This window comes from Ipomoea nil, unplaced genomic scaffold, assembly GCF_001879475.1.
Source record: "Ipomoea nil cultivar Tokyo-kokei standard unplaced genomic scaffold, Asagao_1.1 scaffold3130, whole genome shotgun sequence".
NCBI lineage: Eukaryota > Viridiplantae > Streptophyta > Magnoliopsida > Solanales > Convolvulaceae > Ipomoea > Ipomoea nil.
The window spans coordinates 754,767-771,486 of NW_017619558.1; the positions used below are offsets into that span (position 1 = coordinate 754,767).

Sequence of the window (16,720 nt, forward strand, 5' to 3'; positions counted from 1 at the left end):
GCGAATCCATTTCTCTTCACGCTTACGCGTGGCCGTGCTACGAACTGCTCTCCGAGACAGCGCCAGCGTCGATCCAATGCCAGGCACTTCAACATCCGGCGGCCGCACCAACGTCCGAGTGGTGGTCGTTGGCGACCGCGCAACCGGCAAGTCCAGCCTCATCGCTGCGGCCGCTTCCGAGTCCTTCCCGGAGGATCTCCCGTCGGTGCTTCCTCCCACTCGCCTCCCCGCTGATCTCTATCCGGAGAACGTTCCCGTCACAATAATTGATACATCATCGAGGTTCGTTCAAATACGGTCGTTTCGTTCGGATACTGCTTCTGCTTACTTTGCCTTTCTGATTATAATAATTAATTAATTATAATTTTGAATGTCACGTGCGATCTAGTTTGGAGAGCAGAGGTAAGCTCGCCGAAGAATTGAAGCGGGCGGATTCAGTAGTGTTGACCTATGCGTGCGATCAACATGCCACTCTGAATCGCTTAAGCACTTTCTGGCTTCACGAATTTCGTCGGCTGGAGGTTTATTTATTTATTATTTATTTATCAATTTGATGCATCTTCTTCGTTCACGGAATAATACTATTTTTATGCTTCAAAAAAAAAAAAACTAATCATTCAAATAATGTTTTCCTGTTCTATTTTCACTCATTTCCTATGATTCAATCTGCTCAGTTTAGAGGCAAGTAATTGGAATTGAAGTTCTAGAGATGTTTGTTTGGTGGCGTTTAATGACTCCAGATTAGAAATCAAATACCATTGGAATGAAATAATGAAACACTCCATTACTAACTTTCTGTTGGCTTTGAAGGAAATGCCCAGCCTTCTTTTAGTATTGGCAGTGTGGTTTGTGTGTTTTTTCTCCTCATATTTAATGTACTGATTTGACTGCAATTTTATTAACAAGGGATAGATCAAGGCACCAGTCATTGTTGTTGGATGCAAGCTAGATAAGCAAGATGAGGAGCATCATATGATCCTAGAGCAGGTGATGGCTCCTATCATGCAGCAGTTTCGGGAGATTGAGACTTGCATAGAATGCTCTGCAGCTAATTTGGTTCAGGTCTGTCACCATGAAGTTTTATTGCTTTGTGTTTCATCTTGCATGCTTGTTTAGTATTTGGCTGTGAATTGTGTTTCCATTATTCTTCATAGGTACCTGAAGTATTCTATTATGCACAAAAGGCAGTACTTCATCCAACAGCTCCACTCTTTGATCATGAAGCCCGGGCTCTTAAACCTCGTTGTGTGAGGGCTTTAAAAAGGATATTTAGCCTTTGTGATCATGATGAGGATGGTGCTCTCAATGATGAAGAGCTTAATGACTTTCAGGTCATTCTTTGCTCTAGTGTCGTTTAATTTGCTGAAGTATGGTATAATTTTTATTATGAAATGTTATAGTTCTCTGGCACTGTGCTCTCTCTTATTTTGAACCATCTTCATGGACAGGTCAAATGTTTCAATGCAGCGCTTCAGCCAGCTGAAATAGTAGGAGTTAAACGGGTAGTACAGGAGAAGCTACCAGCAGGTGTCAATGACCTTGGGCTTACTTTGTCTGGGTTTCTTTTCCTTCATTCTCTTTTTATAGAAAAAGGTCGACTTGAGACAACCTGGACTGTCTTAAGGAAATTTGGGTATAATGATGAAATTAAACTGAGGGATGATTACTTGTCTATTCCATTCAAAAAGGCTCTAGATCAGGTGAGTCTTTTCCTCAACCAGTTAGTTTATTTCTTGTATGCTATCAGAAGAAGTTTTTGCTTGGTCTGACTTAATTCTTTATATCTTTTTTTCAACATATCAAATTTTTGTGTTTAGCTGGGGGGAGTGGGTTCCCTTGTTTAATTGGGTTGGAGAGATGATAAATAGCCCTAAATATGAATTAATTTTTTTGAAGGTTCCAAGAGTAAACTTGGAGAGATATGTTTATTATTCATTTAGCCATTATTTGCAGAAATTATCTTGACTGAGTTTACACCAACATTCATTAATTAATTGCATTGTAAGTTGAACTGCTAATTCATCTTGACCAGTGAGGGACATATGTGACCTTGACTCCTTGAAGTCAAATCATTTGGGTATGAAATGTTTTCATTTATGGACACCAGTGTTATCTATACATCTGCAGCTCTCAATTTGATAATCCTCATCATATTTTTACAATTCATTCTGTCGACAACTTTGCATTATTCATGCACAAACACATTTTGACATTTATTGATGTATTTTTCACATTTGTCCAGTTCTTTCTGATTGTGTTCTTGCCTTCTTGCAGAGCATGGAATTGACTAGTGAAGCTGTTGAGTTCTTGAAGGGGATCTTTAGTACATTTGATGATGATAAAGTATGTATTCTGTCTTTTCTTTGTTATATTTCCATTCTACTATTCAGTGGAAGGGGATTGCTTTTATTCCAGTGATATGATTTGTGGGTCTTAAATTTGTTCATTGTATGTTAAACTTTTTTTTTTCTTTTTAAAAAAAAAAACCTCCTAAACATAATATGTTTGTCATCATAAATGTTTCCTTCAATTCCTAGTTATGACTTTTGGAATATTCCTAAATTTGTGTATCTCTATGCTTGTCAGGATGGAGTTCTTCGGAATTCTGAGCTTGATGATCTATTTAGTACTGCACCAGAAAGGTAGGAATCCTTCACTTGTGGCATGATTACAATTTTGCTATTCACCTCTTTGATAATGGTGTACATGGATACCCCCTTAACTTTTATTCCATTTCCTAGCAAAAGTGCTGCAAAGCTTATAATGAAATAGCTTGATTAGTCATCTTTGTGAATAATATTACATGCCTTCATAGCTATACCTTGTGAAGAAGATAGTGATTAAAATTGATAATCTGTGTGTGGGTATTGCAAATAAACACCAGTTCAGTCTTTCCCATCCTTTTCCTCTAACACCTTTCTGATATGGCTTTAATGTTTAATATTTCAGTCCCTGGGAAGAAGCTCCCTACAAGGAGGCTGTTGAAAGAACTCCATTAGGGGGTTTATCACTTTCTGCATTCTTGTCTGAGGTTTGGATGACTGAAACCCATCTCTTCTTCCCTTTCGATGCTGTGCAAAGCCCTTTCCTCTCTGTGTGATACTGTAATAATAAGCTAAGGCTTATTAAACATTTTATTTTATTTCATTCATGTTGGATCTGAGTCTCTTCTGTCTATTCATCATTACTTCTTTTTGTCAAGTTCAGTAACTTTGGTTTAGTTTTTTTTTTATTTTTATTTTTTATTTTTAAGAACCTCATGCAATACATAGTTGTTTCATAGAATGTATGGAGTGATTGGATAGTTTCACACTTTCACTGATGCAACATCCCTTTCTTTTTTTTTTTTTTTGGATATAGACCATTGAGAATTTTAATTAGTTTTCTTTTTCATCTTTGCTATTTACCAAGTGTTTTGAAGAACTGACAAATTGGACAAGCATTAAAATCTTCCTGCTCTACATGTCAATATTTGCAACAATTAATTGTGTAGTAAATGTAAAATCTGTGCTAGTTTATATATGGTGTTTTATTTTTGGCTTTGTCTTCATTTTATTTGGGCATTTTCCTACTAATATTCAGGAATCTTATCTCGCTTATATTTATTGCAGTGGGCTCTTATGACATTACTGGAGCCATCACAAAGTTTGGCCAACTTAACATATATCGGGTATAACTGTGATGCAGCATCTGCACTCCGTGTTACTAGGCGCAGATCAGTAGACCGTAAGAAACAGCAGTCAGATAGAAATGTTTATCAATGCTTTGTGTTTGGACCTAAATATGCTGGAAAGTCTTCCTTACTGAAGTCATTTTTGGGAAGGTGCACAAATGGACCTATAACTAAATAAATTCTTTTCTTTGGATGTTCTTGTCATTCTCTCTCAAACCTACTGATTTATCCATAAGGCATATCATTAAGATCAAATTTGTGTTTTAAATTTTGTTGATGTTATCAAGTACAGGCCCTTCACTGATGATTATGTACCTGCGAGTGAAGAGCGGTATGTTGTCAATGCTGTTGACTGTCCTGGGGTAAGTTCTCCAAGTGTAACATAATTTGACTCCAAACAAATTTTGTAATCTATCCTTTACATTCACACAGTTGTGCACATGCATTACACAATTCATTCAGAATAAAGAATTCCTTGAATGAATCTTTTATAAGGAGTGTTTCTGATCCATGCCATCGTATATGGTGCATGTATACACGTCCTATGTGATTATGTACTGCATCTGTGAAACACCACATTATCTAGTTCATTGAAATTTAAATAACATTGCTATGATGAATGATTTACCCTTTCTGCAGGGTATTAAGAAAACGCTTGTCCTTCGGGAGATTCCAGAAGATGGAATAAAAAAATTATTATATACTAAGGAGTCTTTGGCAAGTTGTGACATAGCAGTGTTTGTATATGACAGGTTGGTATAAAAAGTTATTTTTATCATAACTAATCACATGTGGGCAGATTCACGTCAGTTTGCACTTGGATGAAATTTGACGATATATCATTTTTTTTGTGAAAGCAGTTGAAAGTTTCAATCTACTATGTCTCATTTTCGGTAAATTAAAACATACTACTCAATGCTAGACCAAATATATGTACAAATGGTAAAAAGCATCTAACTTTGTGATGTCTGATTTCCTACTGGATTGTATAACCAAACTTATTGGATCATTTCATCATTTTCAAGACTGCAACTCCATTGCAGTACTTTTGGTTCTTTGAAGCTTGATTTTCCATCTTGCTTCTCCAGACCCCACATCTGCAACCAACAGTATTTTAGTTGGGCCTTCCCCTTTAATATACAGCTTCAGCACTTTCTGCTAATCTTTCCTTGTTCTTAGCCTGATATGCCTGGCATTTTTCACATTATTCATTTCTCTAATCTTCAGCTCAGATGAATATTCTCTAAAAAGAAATTCAGAATTGCTCATGGATGTAGCAAGGCAAGGGGAAGTTACCGGTTTAAGTGTGCCGTGTCTGTTTATTGCTGCTAAGGATGATTTAGATTCATATCCGATGGCAATAAAAGATTCTACAAAGGTAGCATCTTTTGTTCTTGGTTCCGCTTTAATTTATTCTGTATCATCCCTGTACCACATTGACCATTAATATTCTGTGTAAAGATGTCAAAAGAATTGCTTCCTAATCCTAATCAAGATGTGCGATTTGCTTTGTTGAATTGCTACAGATATGCCAGTATTTTGGGATTGATTCACCTATTCACATTAGTGTGAAGGAGAGGGATCTGAACAGTGTGTTCAGTCGAATTGTGAATGCAGCCGAACACCCTCATTTGAGCGTCCCCGAAACTGAAGTTGGTCGCAAGCAGAAGCGGTATCACCAGCTTATTAATCGCTCTCTGATGGTTGCCTCAGGTATCTTGAATTACTATTCAACAGATGCTCATTAGGATCACTCGCTTCTCATTTTTCATTCAAATCCCTGACTCTCAATTCAAATATCAGTTGCGGCTGCTATAGGTATAGTTGGAATGGCCACATATCGCTCTTACATTGCAAGGAAGAACACCTCCGGTTAGGTAAAATCCTTTATCAATTGTTTGCTGCTGGTCAATAACAATGGTTGCTCTGCAATTGATAGTCTTCTACACATTCTTTGTATATACCAATTTTGTCTTGGACAAGGTTAAACTTTGAATTTTGCTTGAAATTTGATTCAAAGCATGTATTTCCACCTCTATTATTTTATTTTATTTCTTTTTGGTAAATCTGATGGTATGGTGGGATTCAAGCATACAAAGTTACACTTTGAGCCCCATTTTTGTTGTGATAATCTCCACTTCCTGTAGAAAACACTCTATTTTCTACAGTATAAGTAATTAAATTGCTGTTACATGGTGGTATAAAATTGTACATTCCTATACGTTTACGTATCTGTATAATTTTGTTCATTTCTTCCCATTGCTTTGTATAAGAGAATTTTGTAACACAAATAATAGTCTAAAAGACTGTTGGCTTGGTAATTACAAGGTTTCAAGTTTGACTTCACTTGTGAGTTGTCTATTGTCCTTAGTTTGATTTGGTTAGTTATGAGCAACTTAGATTGGTTTACCTTCTTTTGGTTCTTTGTTGGTTAGGGTTAAATTTCATTGAGATTGCATCTTTTGGAAGCTGGGCCTAGCTGGTTGCCCAGACGTGGCGGTAACATCCATTTTGTTTCGGGTTTTATTTTTGCTTCCGCATTTGAACTCTATTTTAAAGTAAATAAATGACTTTTTACTAAATATTCTGGTTTTATAAATATGGGGGTGTTAATCCACTGTTTGGACCATTTAGATACTTCTAGCTCTTATTGATGCCTCAACTCGTTGAACTCGTGTTAGTTTGTTGTCCACAAGGAACAAAGCTTTTGTTAAATTTATTGCAAAAATTATTGAATTAAATGCCAGTTTCCCAATTATCTAATTGAATCCATAAGAATGAATAATGTTGTGGAATTTAGATTGACTGTTTTCGATGATTATTGTATGGCTTTGGGCATCAAAGTGGAGTATCATGTACCTTATCTCCATACTCAGAATCGTTTAGTCGAAACTTTGATTAAGCGTATTAAATTGATTGCTAGACCATTATTACAGAAATTCATCTTACCAGTTTCTTGTTGGGGGCATGTAGTATTGCATGTTGCAGCTTTAATTCAACTTTGACCCACTGCATATCATGAGTATTTCCCTTACAACTAGTACGTGGCATAGAACCAAACATTTACCATTCGCGTATTTTTGGCTGCGTTGTTTACACCCCTATATCACCTACACATCATACCTCTATGGGCTAACAACGAAAGCTAGGTATTTGTGTTGGTTATGAATCTCCCTCAATCATTAAATACTTAGAGTTCATGACAATGAATTAGTTTACTCTGAGGTATGTTGACTGCGTCATAAAATTATTAATTTAGCAAGGATTCTTTCACTGATTGTAGAGGGGTGACTAGGTCCCATATTCCTAATGAGAAAACTCCTTCGAGAGTAGATTTTCCTGAGGGACCGAGTATGCAAGCTAACACTCTCTATCACCAGAAGCGTGGGAGACTAGTTGGTGTAAAAGGTTTAAATAAGTGAAAAATTAGAGTTGGTAAAATATCTCTCACTCCAGAAGATTTTAACGATTCTAAAGACGGAGAACCAAGTGAACCTGAACGTGCTCCATGTAATATTAATACTGACGGGATGCGGAACGTCCAGATCAGAATATTGTGCGAAATGACAATGATCTGGTTTATGTAAATATATAAATTGCCAGTTTGTTAATACAAGAGAAACTTATAACAAAGATTTAACAGTTGTAGACGACACATTTGTGTGCGCGATTGCCTATAATGTATCACGTGATAATCTGTATCCAGAACCAAAATCAATAATAGAGTGCTAGAAGTGCTCTAACTAGTTAAAGTGAAAATAGGCAATTGAGACAGAGCTTAACTCGCTTAATAAAAGAACTGTTTTTGGTCTCATCGTGCTCAGGGTGTGATCCCAGTAGGATTCAAGTGGGTGTTTGTACGAAAGAGGAACGAACACAATGAGGTGGTTAGACATAAAGCGAGGTTGGTTGCTCAAAGGTTTACGCAGATATCAGAATTGATTTTGAGCATACATATTCTTATATTATTGATGACACATCATTCCACTATTTAATCTCATTGGCAGTAAAATTGAATTTAGATATGCAGTTGATGGATGTAGTGACTGCTTATCTATATGGGTCACTAGATGCTGATATTATACATGAGAATACTTGAGGGAATTCAAAATCCTAGTATGAGGGAAAGAATATATCGAAACATGTATAGTATCAAACTTCAAAGATCATTGTATGGTTTGAAGTAATCGGATAGAATGTGGTATAACCGATTAAGTGAATTCCCCATGAAGGAGATATGTAAACAATGATATTTGCATTGTCTCTGTATCTTCATTAAGAAGTCATCTGATGGTTTTTGCATTATTTATATCTATGTTGATGACATAAACATTGTTGTGACACATAAGGATCTTATGGAAGCATGTTCATGCTTTAAATTAGAATTCGAAATGAAAAAATTAGGAAAAACCAAGTTTTATCTCAGCCTACAGATCGAGCATCTCCCTGATGGGATTTTTGTACACCAGTCAAATTATACTAGTAAACTCTTGGAGAAATTTTATATGGATAAATCACATCCCTCAATACACCGATGGTGGTTTGGTTCATTGAACCACCAAAGACTCATTTAGGCATAAAGGGGATGATGAGGATGTGCTAGGACCTAAAATCTCATATCTTAGTGTTATTGGTACCTTATTCTATCTGGCTAACTGCACTATACCAGATATTGATTTCACAGTAAATCTACTGGCTAGATTTAGTGTCTCCCCAACCCTAAGACATTGAAAGGGGATAAAACACATCCTTAGATATATCCAAAGTACAAAAGACCTCGGTCCTTATTTTGAAACTAACTAGGACATCTCATTGGTCAGTTACTCATATGCTAGCTATATGTCTGATCCTCATAATGCCAAATCACAGACTGGGTTATGTTTTCCTTTGTGGAGGTACAACTATATGTTGGAGGTCTGTTAAGTAAACCCTAGTTGCTACCTCATCTAATCACTCGGAAATCATTGCTTTATATGAGGCTTCACGAGAATGTGTATGGTTGAGATCATTGATACATCATATCCACAGCTTGTGTGGTATAGCGAGCGGAGTTGACGCCCCCACCATATGTTGCATGTGTTGCATAAATGAGTAGTAGATATGTTAAAGGCAACCTTACAAAGCACATTGCGCCTAAGTTCTTTTACCCGCATGAACTCCAGAAGAGTGATAAAATCCTAGTTAAGAAGGTTCGCTCTAGTGACAATCTGACAGATTTGTTCCCTAAGTCCCTACCTACATCCACTATCGAAAAATATGTTCATAAAATTGGAATGTGTAGGCTTGGAAATCTGTTGTCTTGAGCAACAACGTCTAGGCACCCTTGAATATACATACCTGAAAACCCTAAAGGTTATGCCCTGAAGGCTTATAGTTATACTCTTTTTTCCCTTAGCTAAGTTTTCTCCCACTGAGTAATGAGGCAACTGGTGTAACACATTATCTAACATACTTTGTGTACTCTTTTTCCTAACTAATTTTTTCTCAAAGGATTTTTAACGAGGTTTGAGTATGAGTCAATAATGGCCAAGGGAGTGTTATAAATATACTTACAATTGGTGGCCATTATCCCAACTTTCCACTTTTCTTATATTTATGTTTACATTTATGTACGGTTGAGATTAGTAGTGTGATGTATTTATGTTTATGTACGATTGAGATTAGTGGTATATATATATATATATATATATATATATATATATATATATAATAGCTATTAATGAAAAAAGACAGACGGTTGACATTTTTCTCTCTCTTAATTTTCCTCATTTACTTTCCTACTCTTTTCTTTATTTTCATATGTATTATTATCTTGTTTACTATAATCAAGGTGTTACCATCCCGAAAAGTAGAACTAGAGTAGGCCGAACTTTCAACAAATTATAAATTATCAAATTAAACATTTAATTGCAATAAATAAGAAATTAAACATTACAAAAAAATTAATAAAAAAATAAAAATTTTGTTACAAAATTTACAGGGGATAGTTTAATTAATCTCTGCAGAATTCATCTGCCAAACCTTAAGCGATGCCGTAACCGAGGATTCCGTAGCATTGTTGAACAAGAAGAGTTTAGCATTCTCGTAGATTGCCTTTGTCGGGTAAACTCTTGATGTTATACACACCCTCCCTCCTTGACCAAAACTCTCCACAATCGAATGATCAACCTGCACATACATTTATTATTTAAACTAGTCTATTCAATTTTAAATATTAAACTTTTTTTTTAAAACTAGATTTATTATTTTTGTTCTCACTCAACAAATATGTTTAAATTATATTTTGATTTTTAGAGAGTAGACTTATGCATGCTTACCAGTATTCTCATGGTGAGCTTCTCTCCGGTCAAGAATGGCACATTACTTCCATGGACGAGCTTCCGGACATCGCTAGCACGAGAGGATTTTAAGTGATCGGCGCAGAAGAATGTGGTGAGATTTCCATTTACGTCTTTAACCAAATAGAAATAGATGGGAGTCTGCTCTGAGAATTCATTGTCCGTCAAAACAAGCAGCCCGAACGGCCCTAATGCACCGCGCTCGGCGGCGCCGCCGTGGCCACTGCAAGAGTAAGTTTCGTTGCTTCCTCCCATTCTCTCCAAAACATCCGACTCCACTTCAAACTCAGCCACAATATCCACCTGTTTAATTAGTTTACAAATTAAAACGTTATTATATATTCCAGAAAATTATTGTAATAAAGAGAAGTATATATATATATATATATATATATATATATATATATATGTGTGTGTTGTTACCTGATCAGATGAGCTAACGTTTAATGGCAGAATGGAGCCGGGCATGACGACCAGCTTTTGAAATTCGTCCTTTTTGGTCCTCAGCTTTTCCACTTCATCAACTGGCCATAGTTTCAGGTTGCTGCCAGTTTTGTCGTCATACACAACAGTTCTTGGAATGGCCTGCAAGCATGTCCACATCCATATAAATTATTATTTACATTTTAGGAGAGTTAATTTTTTATAAAGAAATTTAACAATAAGATAATATATAGGAAAAATTAAATTTTTTGTCATTTAAGTTGAGTAATTGTAGAATTTGTTTTTAATGGTTAGTCGTGCTCACTTTTGTTGCAAATTTCGTCTTTTATTTCCTAATAAAACATTAGGGACGAAATTTAATCTGCAACGTTTGTTATAGCTTAAGGACAAGAAATGAGCACGTATTAGAAAAATGATGAAATTTACAACGTCAATTAAAACTTAATTAAGGATGAAAAGTGAGCACGACCAACAAGTATGGACAAATCCTATAATTACCCAACTTATAAATCGTTATTATTGCATGGACCATGGTGCACACATCTGTGCATGTGGACCGCAATAAAAAAAAACATATGATTTATATATATAAATTATATTATTTGAAAATACATTATTTTGTATACATACTATCAAATAATGTATATTCAGTAATCAAATAATTAATGTACTTTTAGTATATTAAAAATATATTTTGTATTAAGGAAAAATATATTATTTGAGTACTAAAAATACACTATTTTATATAATATATATTAAATATATAAATAATATACTTTTAATATATTACAAATATATTTTTTATGGTCTACACAACTTTTATATATGTTACCATAACTTAGACCCTCCGATATTGGGATGAAAAGTGTAATTTTAAAATTTAACAATAAGATAATATATGTATGTACCTGAAGCGAAGCCCAACCCTTTTGAATATCAGAAGATTCACTATCGGTCTCAGTAATCCAACCCCAAAGAATTCTTCTCTTCTTTTCCTGGTCATAAAACGTCTTGGAGGCGTAGAATGTTCCGTAGTCATATCTCAACCCGATTCCGACATCAATGGCGGAGTTATCCGGCGTCCACTTTCCGGCGCCGTCGTCGTAAGTTCCCAGGGCATAGTAGTCATTCCGGTCATCATCAAGGCTGGACTTCAACACGTGTTTCACGCCGGGCCCATGATCCGACGTGTCCAGCCCGTTTTCTCCGGATCTGGATACCGGGTAAAAATCCACGCATTCCCACATACCCGTACCCGGAACCCCATGAAGAGCCCCGTCCAAGAGCTCGTAGGTTTTGAAGTCCACCGTGTCGTACACCAATGAAATCCCGGTCTTGTTAACCTTAGACCCAATGGTGATGCGCCACTTGCCCTCCGACGTGGACCACGCGGTGGTGGGGTCGCGGAAATCCTTGTCATCGATCCCCGGTGGTGGGACCAGGACCGGATTGCCCTCGTACTTGACCCACTCGAGGAGGAGTGGGTCGGAGGGATCGGCCGGGTAGGCTAGGTTTTGGACCTGGACCGACTCGTTGGTTGAGCCGGTGTAGAGCATGATGAGCTGGCCGTCGGAGAGGAAGGTGGCGGAGCCGGTCCAGACGCCGTTGATGTCGTACCAGTGATCGGCGGTCATGGCAATGGGAAGGTGGCGCCAGTTGATTAGGTCTCTTGATACTGCATGGCCCCAAACAATATTACCCCATACGGCCCCTTCTGGATTGTATTGGTAGAAAAGATGGTACCATCCCTTATACAACAATGGACCTACAATTAATGTTTTCACAAATTACACATGAATTAGCTAAAATAATTATTATATTAAATCATGACAAAATAAATTACAAACAATAAATAACACTATTTCGGCCAACAATCCAACATATCAAACTACATACATGAAGGGGTACGTAATCTTATTAGCCAACATGGATAAAGATATAAATTAAACTTATACCCACGAGTTCAAATCCAAGCCATCTTGATTTGAGTCGGTCAGCTACCTAGGCTAGTTTACCTCCTGATTTACTTCCTTGTTGAGTTCAAGGCCTAAGGCTTAAGCTAATTTACTTTCTTGTGGTCTTTTGCCGATTAGGATTAGAACTTACAAGGTAGGATTTACCTAGGCTAGTTTACTTCCTTGTGGTTCTTTGCTGGTTAAAGTCACAAGGCAGGATTTACCCAATGCACACTCTCGAATAGTGATTGTGGTTTTCCATTAATTTAGCACATAACATCAGCAGATTTTACCCAATACACACGTTCAAATAGTAACAGTAAATTCCCTCGCTACCCCAAACTAACATACATGAATTAGTTGATTTACCACATAACATATTAACATCAGCCTTAGAATTCCTTTAAAAAGTTATTATATTTAATTGTTTTCAATTATAAATAAACGGTATCACATGACAAAATAAATTAAGAACAATTTTAAAACAATGTCACACTATTTCGCCAAACAAACCAAACAAATGTACCTAAAGTATTAATATAATTATGATTGATGAGTGTCGAATGGTGCAACCCTGCCACAAAGCTGCTACAATTCTTGTCCACATATATGTAAATGCATATAATAACCAAAAACCAATAACCAATATGTAATTACGTTACTAGCTTAAATTAGGACACTTGTCGTTTACTATGTGGCCAAGGATCTACCTAGACAGCCTATCGCTTAAATTATTTGGAAGCACAAGAGAGAAAAAAATGCTTGAAAATTATAAAGAAATTTCTGGATTAATTAATTCGATCTTACCATTAGGATCTGCAGCAGCCACATTCCAACGTCAAGAATGCCAGCAAGAACAGCAAACAGCAACAGAAAAAAAAAAAAAAAAAAAAAAAACATGAAGAACAATCATTAGCCATGTTCAACGAAAGTTATTAATGAATATATAATGACCTGTTTGGTAAAAAATTGGCCTAGATAATTTTGACTTATTTAATCACTACTAATTGTTTGATTTAGTTAAAATATTAATATAAATGTTTAGTTAATTAGTTTTTGCAATTTCAAAAGACAAAAATTCAAAAAGCTACTCTAAGCAACCTTTCAATTAGTTTTTTGAGAAAAAAAAATTATACCAAACAGCTATCAGCTAACAACTAATTTACCAAACAATTTTCTACCATTAGCTAATGTTATCAACTATTTATAATTATTTATACCCTCTAATTAACACAATCAGCTAATAGCTATCAGCTATAAGCTAACACCTATTTAACCAAACAGGGCCAATATAATTAATTAGGACAATTTTAGGGTGTTCATCTACAGTAATCACCCTTATATGGTATTATCGAAAGTGAATAGTAAAAATTTTATGTTGAACGGAAGCTAATAAAGGTAAGTTTAGCAGCTGGCTGAAAAATTGTTGGGTGGAGATTAGTATACGGTAAAGTTTAGCACCCAGTATTTTGAAAATGTGTGGTGTTATAAGAAATAAATTATCTCTTTTGCTATTAGTTATAGCTTTTGGTATAATTGGTAAAAAATGAGCATTTACTAATTGAATTCCAGCAATGACTGGTTGGACTAGATTTAAAGGAAATTTTAGTATCTTACCGTTCATCCAATTCTTGTCCGGCTGGAAGTGATAGGCAGTTCTTTGCCAACCCAACATCTGGTTGCTCCACGAGAAAGCCGATTGTCGCAATAAATGAGCAGCTGACTTGGCGGAGACGCCTTCGGCGACGCCACGGGCCACCGCCGGTGCCGGTAGTGTGGAGTGCGGCGGGGGCGAAACCACCTCGTCGTGTAGCATTGACAAATCCGAGACGATTCCGGCGGTTTTATAATCCAGCACCGCCACCAGCAACAATGCGACGCCCAACATCCCCGCCACCGCGAAGCAGATAATCTTGGCGGAAGGCCGGCGTTTGGCGGTGTTTTCAGGCAACAAAGGGGTGTACAGGGCGGCCGGAATGGCCACATAGCTCGACTGATCTCCGGCGGTGGAAGCCATATCTGGCAGAGAGAAAGAGAGATTATTATTAGATTTTGATGAGAGACTTTGCCCAACAACTGGTCGTTTATATAGACGTAGGGGTATGATGGGGAATAATTGTCAAAGCATAGTTAATTAAGAATTGGGGTTGAATTAATATAGGAATATTCCATAATTTCCATTTATCACTTTTTATTCTTTAACTTTTAATTAGATGATAAATATAATTATCTTTTTGGTTATTGATTTTTATCAATTTTTTATATCGACTTTAAATATGATCATAAATAGTATATTGACTATTGATTTTGTTCTAAATTTGGTCATTCAGTTAAATATTCATTTAATAAATACTAAATTTAAGAATAACAATATAAATATATAGTTTGTTATTGAGATAGACAAATTGAGTTCATAAATTTAATATACTAAGTTCATTATTGTGAATAACTAAACTTTTGACATTATTATCTTCAAATTTAATGTTTATTAAAATGATATTTAACTAGAGTACCAAATTTTTAAAAAATTAATAGTCAAGGGACCATTTATAGTTAAATTGAAAATTGATGACAAAAATTAGTAAATATCAATAATACCGTTAAGGGACCATTTATAATCTAATTGAAAGTCAAAAGATAAAATTGATAAATGATAATAGTGAATGAAACCGTTTCTAGAATTAACTCAATTGGGATTCTTTAGAAAATTAGTAATTAGCTAGAATTGGGAATGGTACCAGGACTATGTGGTCCAATGGTACCCGGGTTGGACTTCCATTAGGAAGATTGTGAGTTCAAGCCTCAGTGGAGGCATTATTAGCTCTTTGTGTTTCAGTAGGTTGAGAAAATAAGTGGAGGCATTATTAGCTCTTTGTGTTTCAGTAGGTTGAGAAAGTATATGAACAGATACTACATTGTAATAGAGCTAGTAGCATTAAAAAAAAAAGAAGCTTGAATTGGGAATGAATAACGGAAAGGACTAATTTGACCCGTAAAAAGGAATAACGATTAGTATTAGTAGTTCACAATTGGGATTCCTTAGAAAAATATTAATTAGCTTGGGAATGAATAACTAAAAGGACTAATTTGACCCGTAATAAGGAATAACGATTAGTATTAGTTCTCAATTGGGATTCCTTAGAAAATAGTAATTAGCTTGGGAATGAATAACTAAAAGGACTAATTTGACCCGTAATAAGGATTAACGAATAGTACAATTGTACGTTATGCTGAGGAACCATGTCCAGCTTGCAAGCTGGACACAGTTATATGTTCATAATTATAAAATTTTATGTTCATAATTTTTGAACTTCATATTTACAATTATTGAACTCTATATTCATAATTACAGAACTTTATGTTCACCGAATTTTATTTTCATAATTATAAAATTCTATGTTCATAATTTTTGAACTTCATATTCACAATTATTGAACTCTATATTCACAATTACAGAAATTTATATTCATAATTATAGAACTCTATGTTCATATATATATATATATATATATATATATATATATATATATATATATATATATATATATATATATATATATATATATATATATAGAACTCTATATTCACAATTATGAACAATTTTGGAACTGTGTCCACTTTACAAGGTGGATACGGTTTCACAACATAATTTGCCCAATTAGTATCAGTTGTTTTTTTTTTTTTTTTTTTGGGCAATATCTGTGAGCCCAAGGTCCTTGGCCATTATTATTAGTAGTTAAAATTACTGTAATTTGATTTGTACGATTAGTATTGTGAAAGATTTATGATATAATTGTGATTTGATTTATTCTACTATTTAATATTATTGTGAAAAATTAAAATGCAATGATTTAATCATTTTCTTTTTTATTTTAGTCAATTATGGATCATTTTTATTTTCAGTCAATCATTAATATTCATTTTCTTTTTCAATTAACCTAATTTCCGCTTCTTTTTTCATTTTTAATTTTTAGTCAATTATTAATATTCATTTCTTTTTTCAATTTATCTAATTTTTGTTCCATTTTTAATTGATGATGATGTAGAGTATTATTGTGAAATATTTATGTTCCTTTTTTAATTTACCTTTACTATTTACTATTGTTTGGGCATGAAATCAAGTAAATAGAATTATGTTTTTAATTATAGTATAGATTTGTAATATGTATATGGATGCTAGTGAAATGAAACTATTATTCTTCTCCCTATCATTTTTGTCTTTACTCTCTATGATTAATTACCATAGTAAGAGTAAAGTGTTAAATACAGATTTGTAATATTGACCTAATATATGTTAAATACAGGTTGGC

At 34.9% G+C, this 16,720-nt stretch overlaps 2 protein-coding genes across 3 annotated transcripts; one reads left to right on the plus strand and one right to left on the minus strand.

The window, feature by feature from the left end:
* LOC109166942 (mitochondrial Rho GTPase 1-like) lies at positions 1–5,894 on the plus strand. Its single transcript, XM_019315845.1, has 15 exons — positions 1–15; positions 70–282; positions 389–521; positions 913–1,062; positions 1,155–1,331; positions 1,449–1,700; positions 2,275–2,343; positions 2,587–2,642; positions 2,950–3,031; positions 3,612–3,823; positions 3,966–4,035; positions 4,313–4,425; positions 4,901–5,051; positions 5,200–5,386; positions 5,477–5,894. Exons 2-15 carry the CDS (start codon positions 77–79, stop codon positions 5,548–5,550), a joined length of 1,932 nt encoding a protein of 643 aa, XP_019171390.1. The 5' UTR covers positions 1–15; positions 70–76; the 3' UTR covers positions 5,551–5,894.
* Positions 5,895–9,590: 3,696 nt separating this feature from the next.
* Positions 9,591–14,469, minus strand: LOC109166941 (acid beta-fructofuranosidase-like). 2 transcript variants are annotated; one of them, XM_019315844.1, is made up of 7 exons: positions 14,210–14,469; positions 14,028–14,173; positions 13,218–13,226; positions 11,364–12,220; positions 10,435–10,596; positions 9,991–10,314; positions 9,591–9,841 (listed from the first exon to the last, which is right to left on the minus strand). In XM_019315844.1, the coding sequence occupies exons 1-7, from the start codon at positions 14,425–14,427 to the stop codon at positions 9,662–9,664; spliced, it is 1,896 nt and encodes a 631-aa protein (XP_019171389.1). In that variant the 5' UTR covers positions 14,428–14,469; the 3' UTR covers positions 9,591–9,661. The 2 variants fall into 2 exon arrangements, with proteins under 2 accessions (XP_019171389.1, XP_019171388.1); XM_019315843.1 differs by having other exon boundaries at positions 14,028–14,468.
* Between the last annotated feature and the right edge of the window lie 2,251 nt (positions 14,470–16,720).

Excerpts from the sequence above, each read along its gene's own strand:
- LOC109166942 (XM_019315845.1), top strand. The coding sequence starts at position 77 with ATGCCAGGCACTTCAACATCCGGCGGCCGCACCAACGTCCGAGTGGTG. Across the intron at positions 522-912 it reads ACGAATTTCGTCGGCTGGAG|ATCAAGGCACCAGTCATTGT; the intron begins GTTTATTTATTT and ends AACAAGGGATAG. Across the intron at positions 2,643-2,949 it reads TTTAGTACTGCACCAGAAAG|TCCCTGGGAAGAAGCTCCCT; the intron begins GTAGGAATCCTT and ends TTAATATTTCAG.
- LOC109166941 (XM_019315843.1), bottom strand. The coding sequence starts at position 14,427 with ATGGCTTCCACCGCCGGAGATCAGTCGAGCTATGTGGCCATTCCGGCC. Across the intron at positions 10,597-11,363 it reads AGGGTTGGGCTTCGCTTCAG|GCCATTCCAAGAACTGTTGT; the intron begins GTACATACATAT and ends ACATGCTTGCAG. Across the intron at positions 9,842-9,990 it reads AGCTCACCATGAGAATACTG|GTTGATCATTCGATTGTGGA; the intron begins GTAAGCATGCAT and ends ATGTATGTGCAG.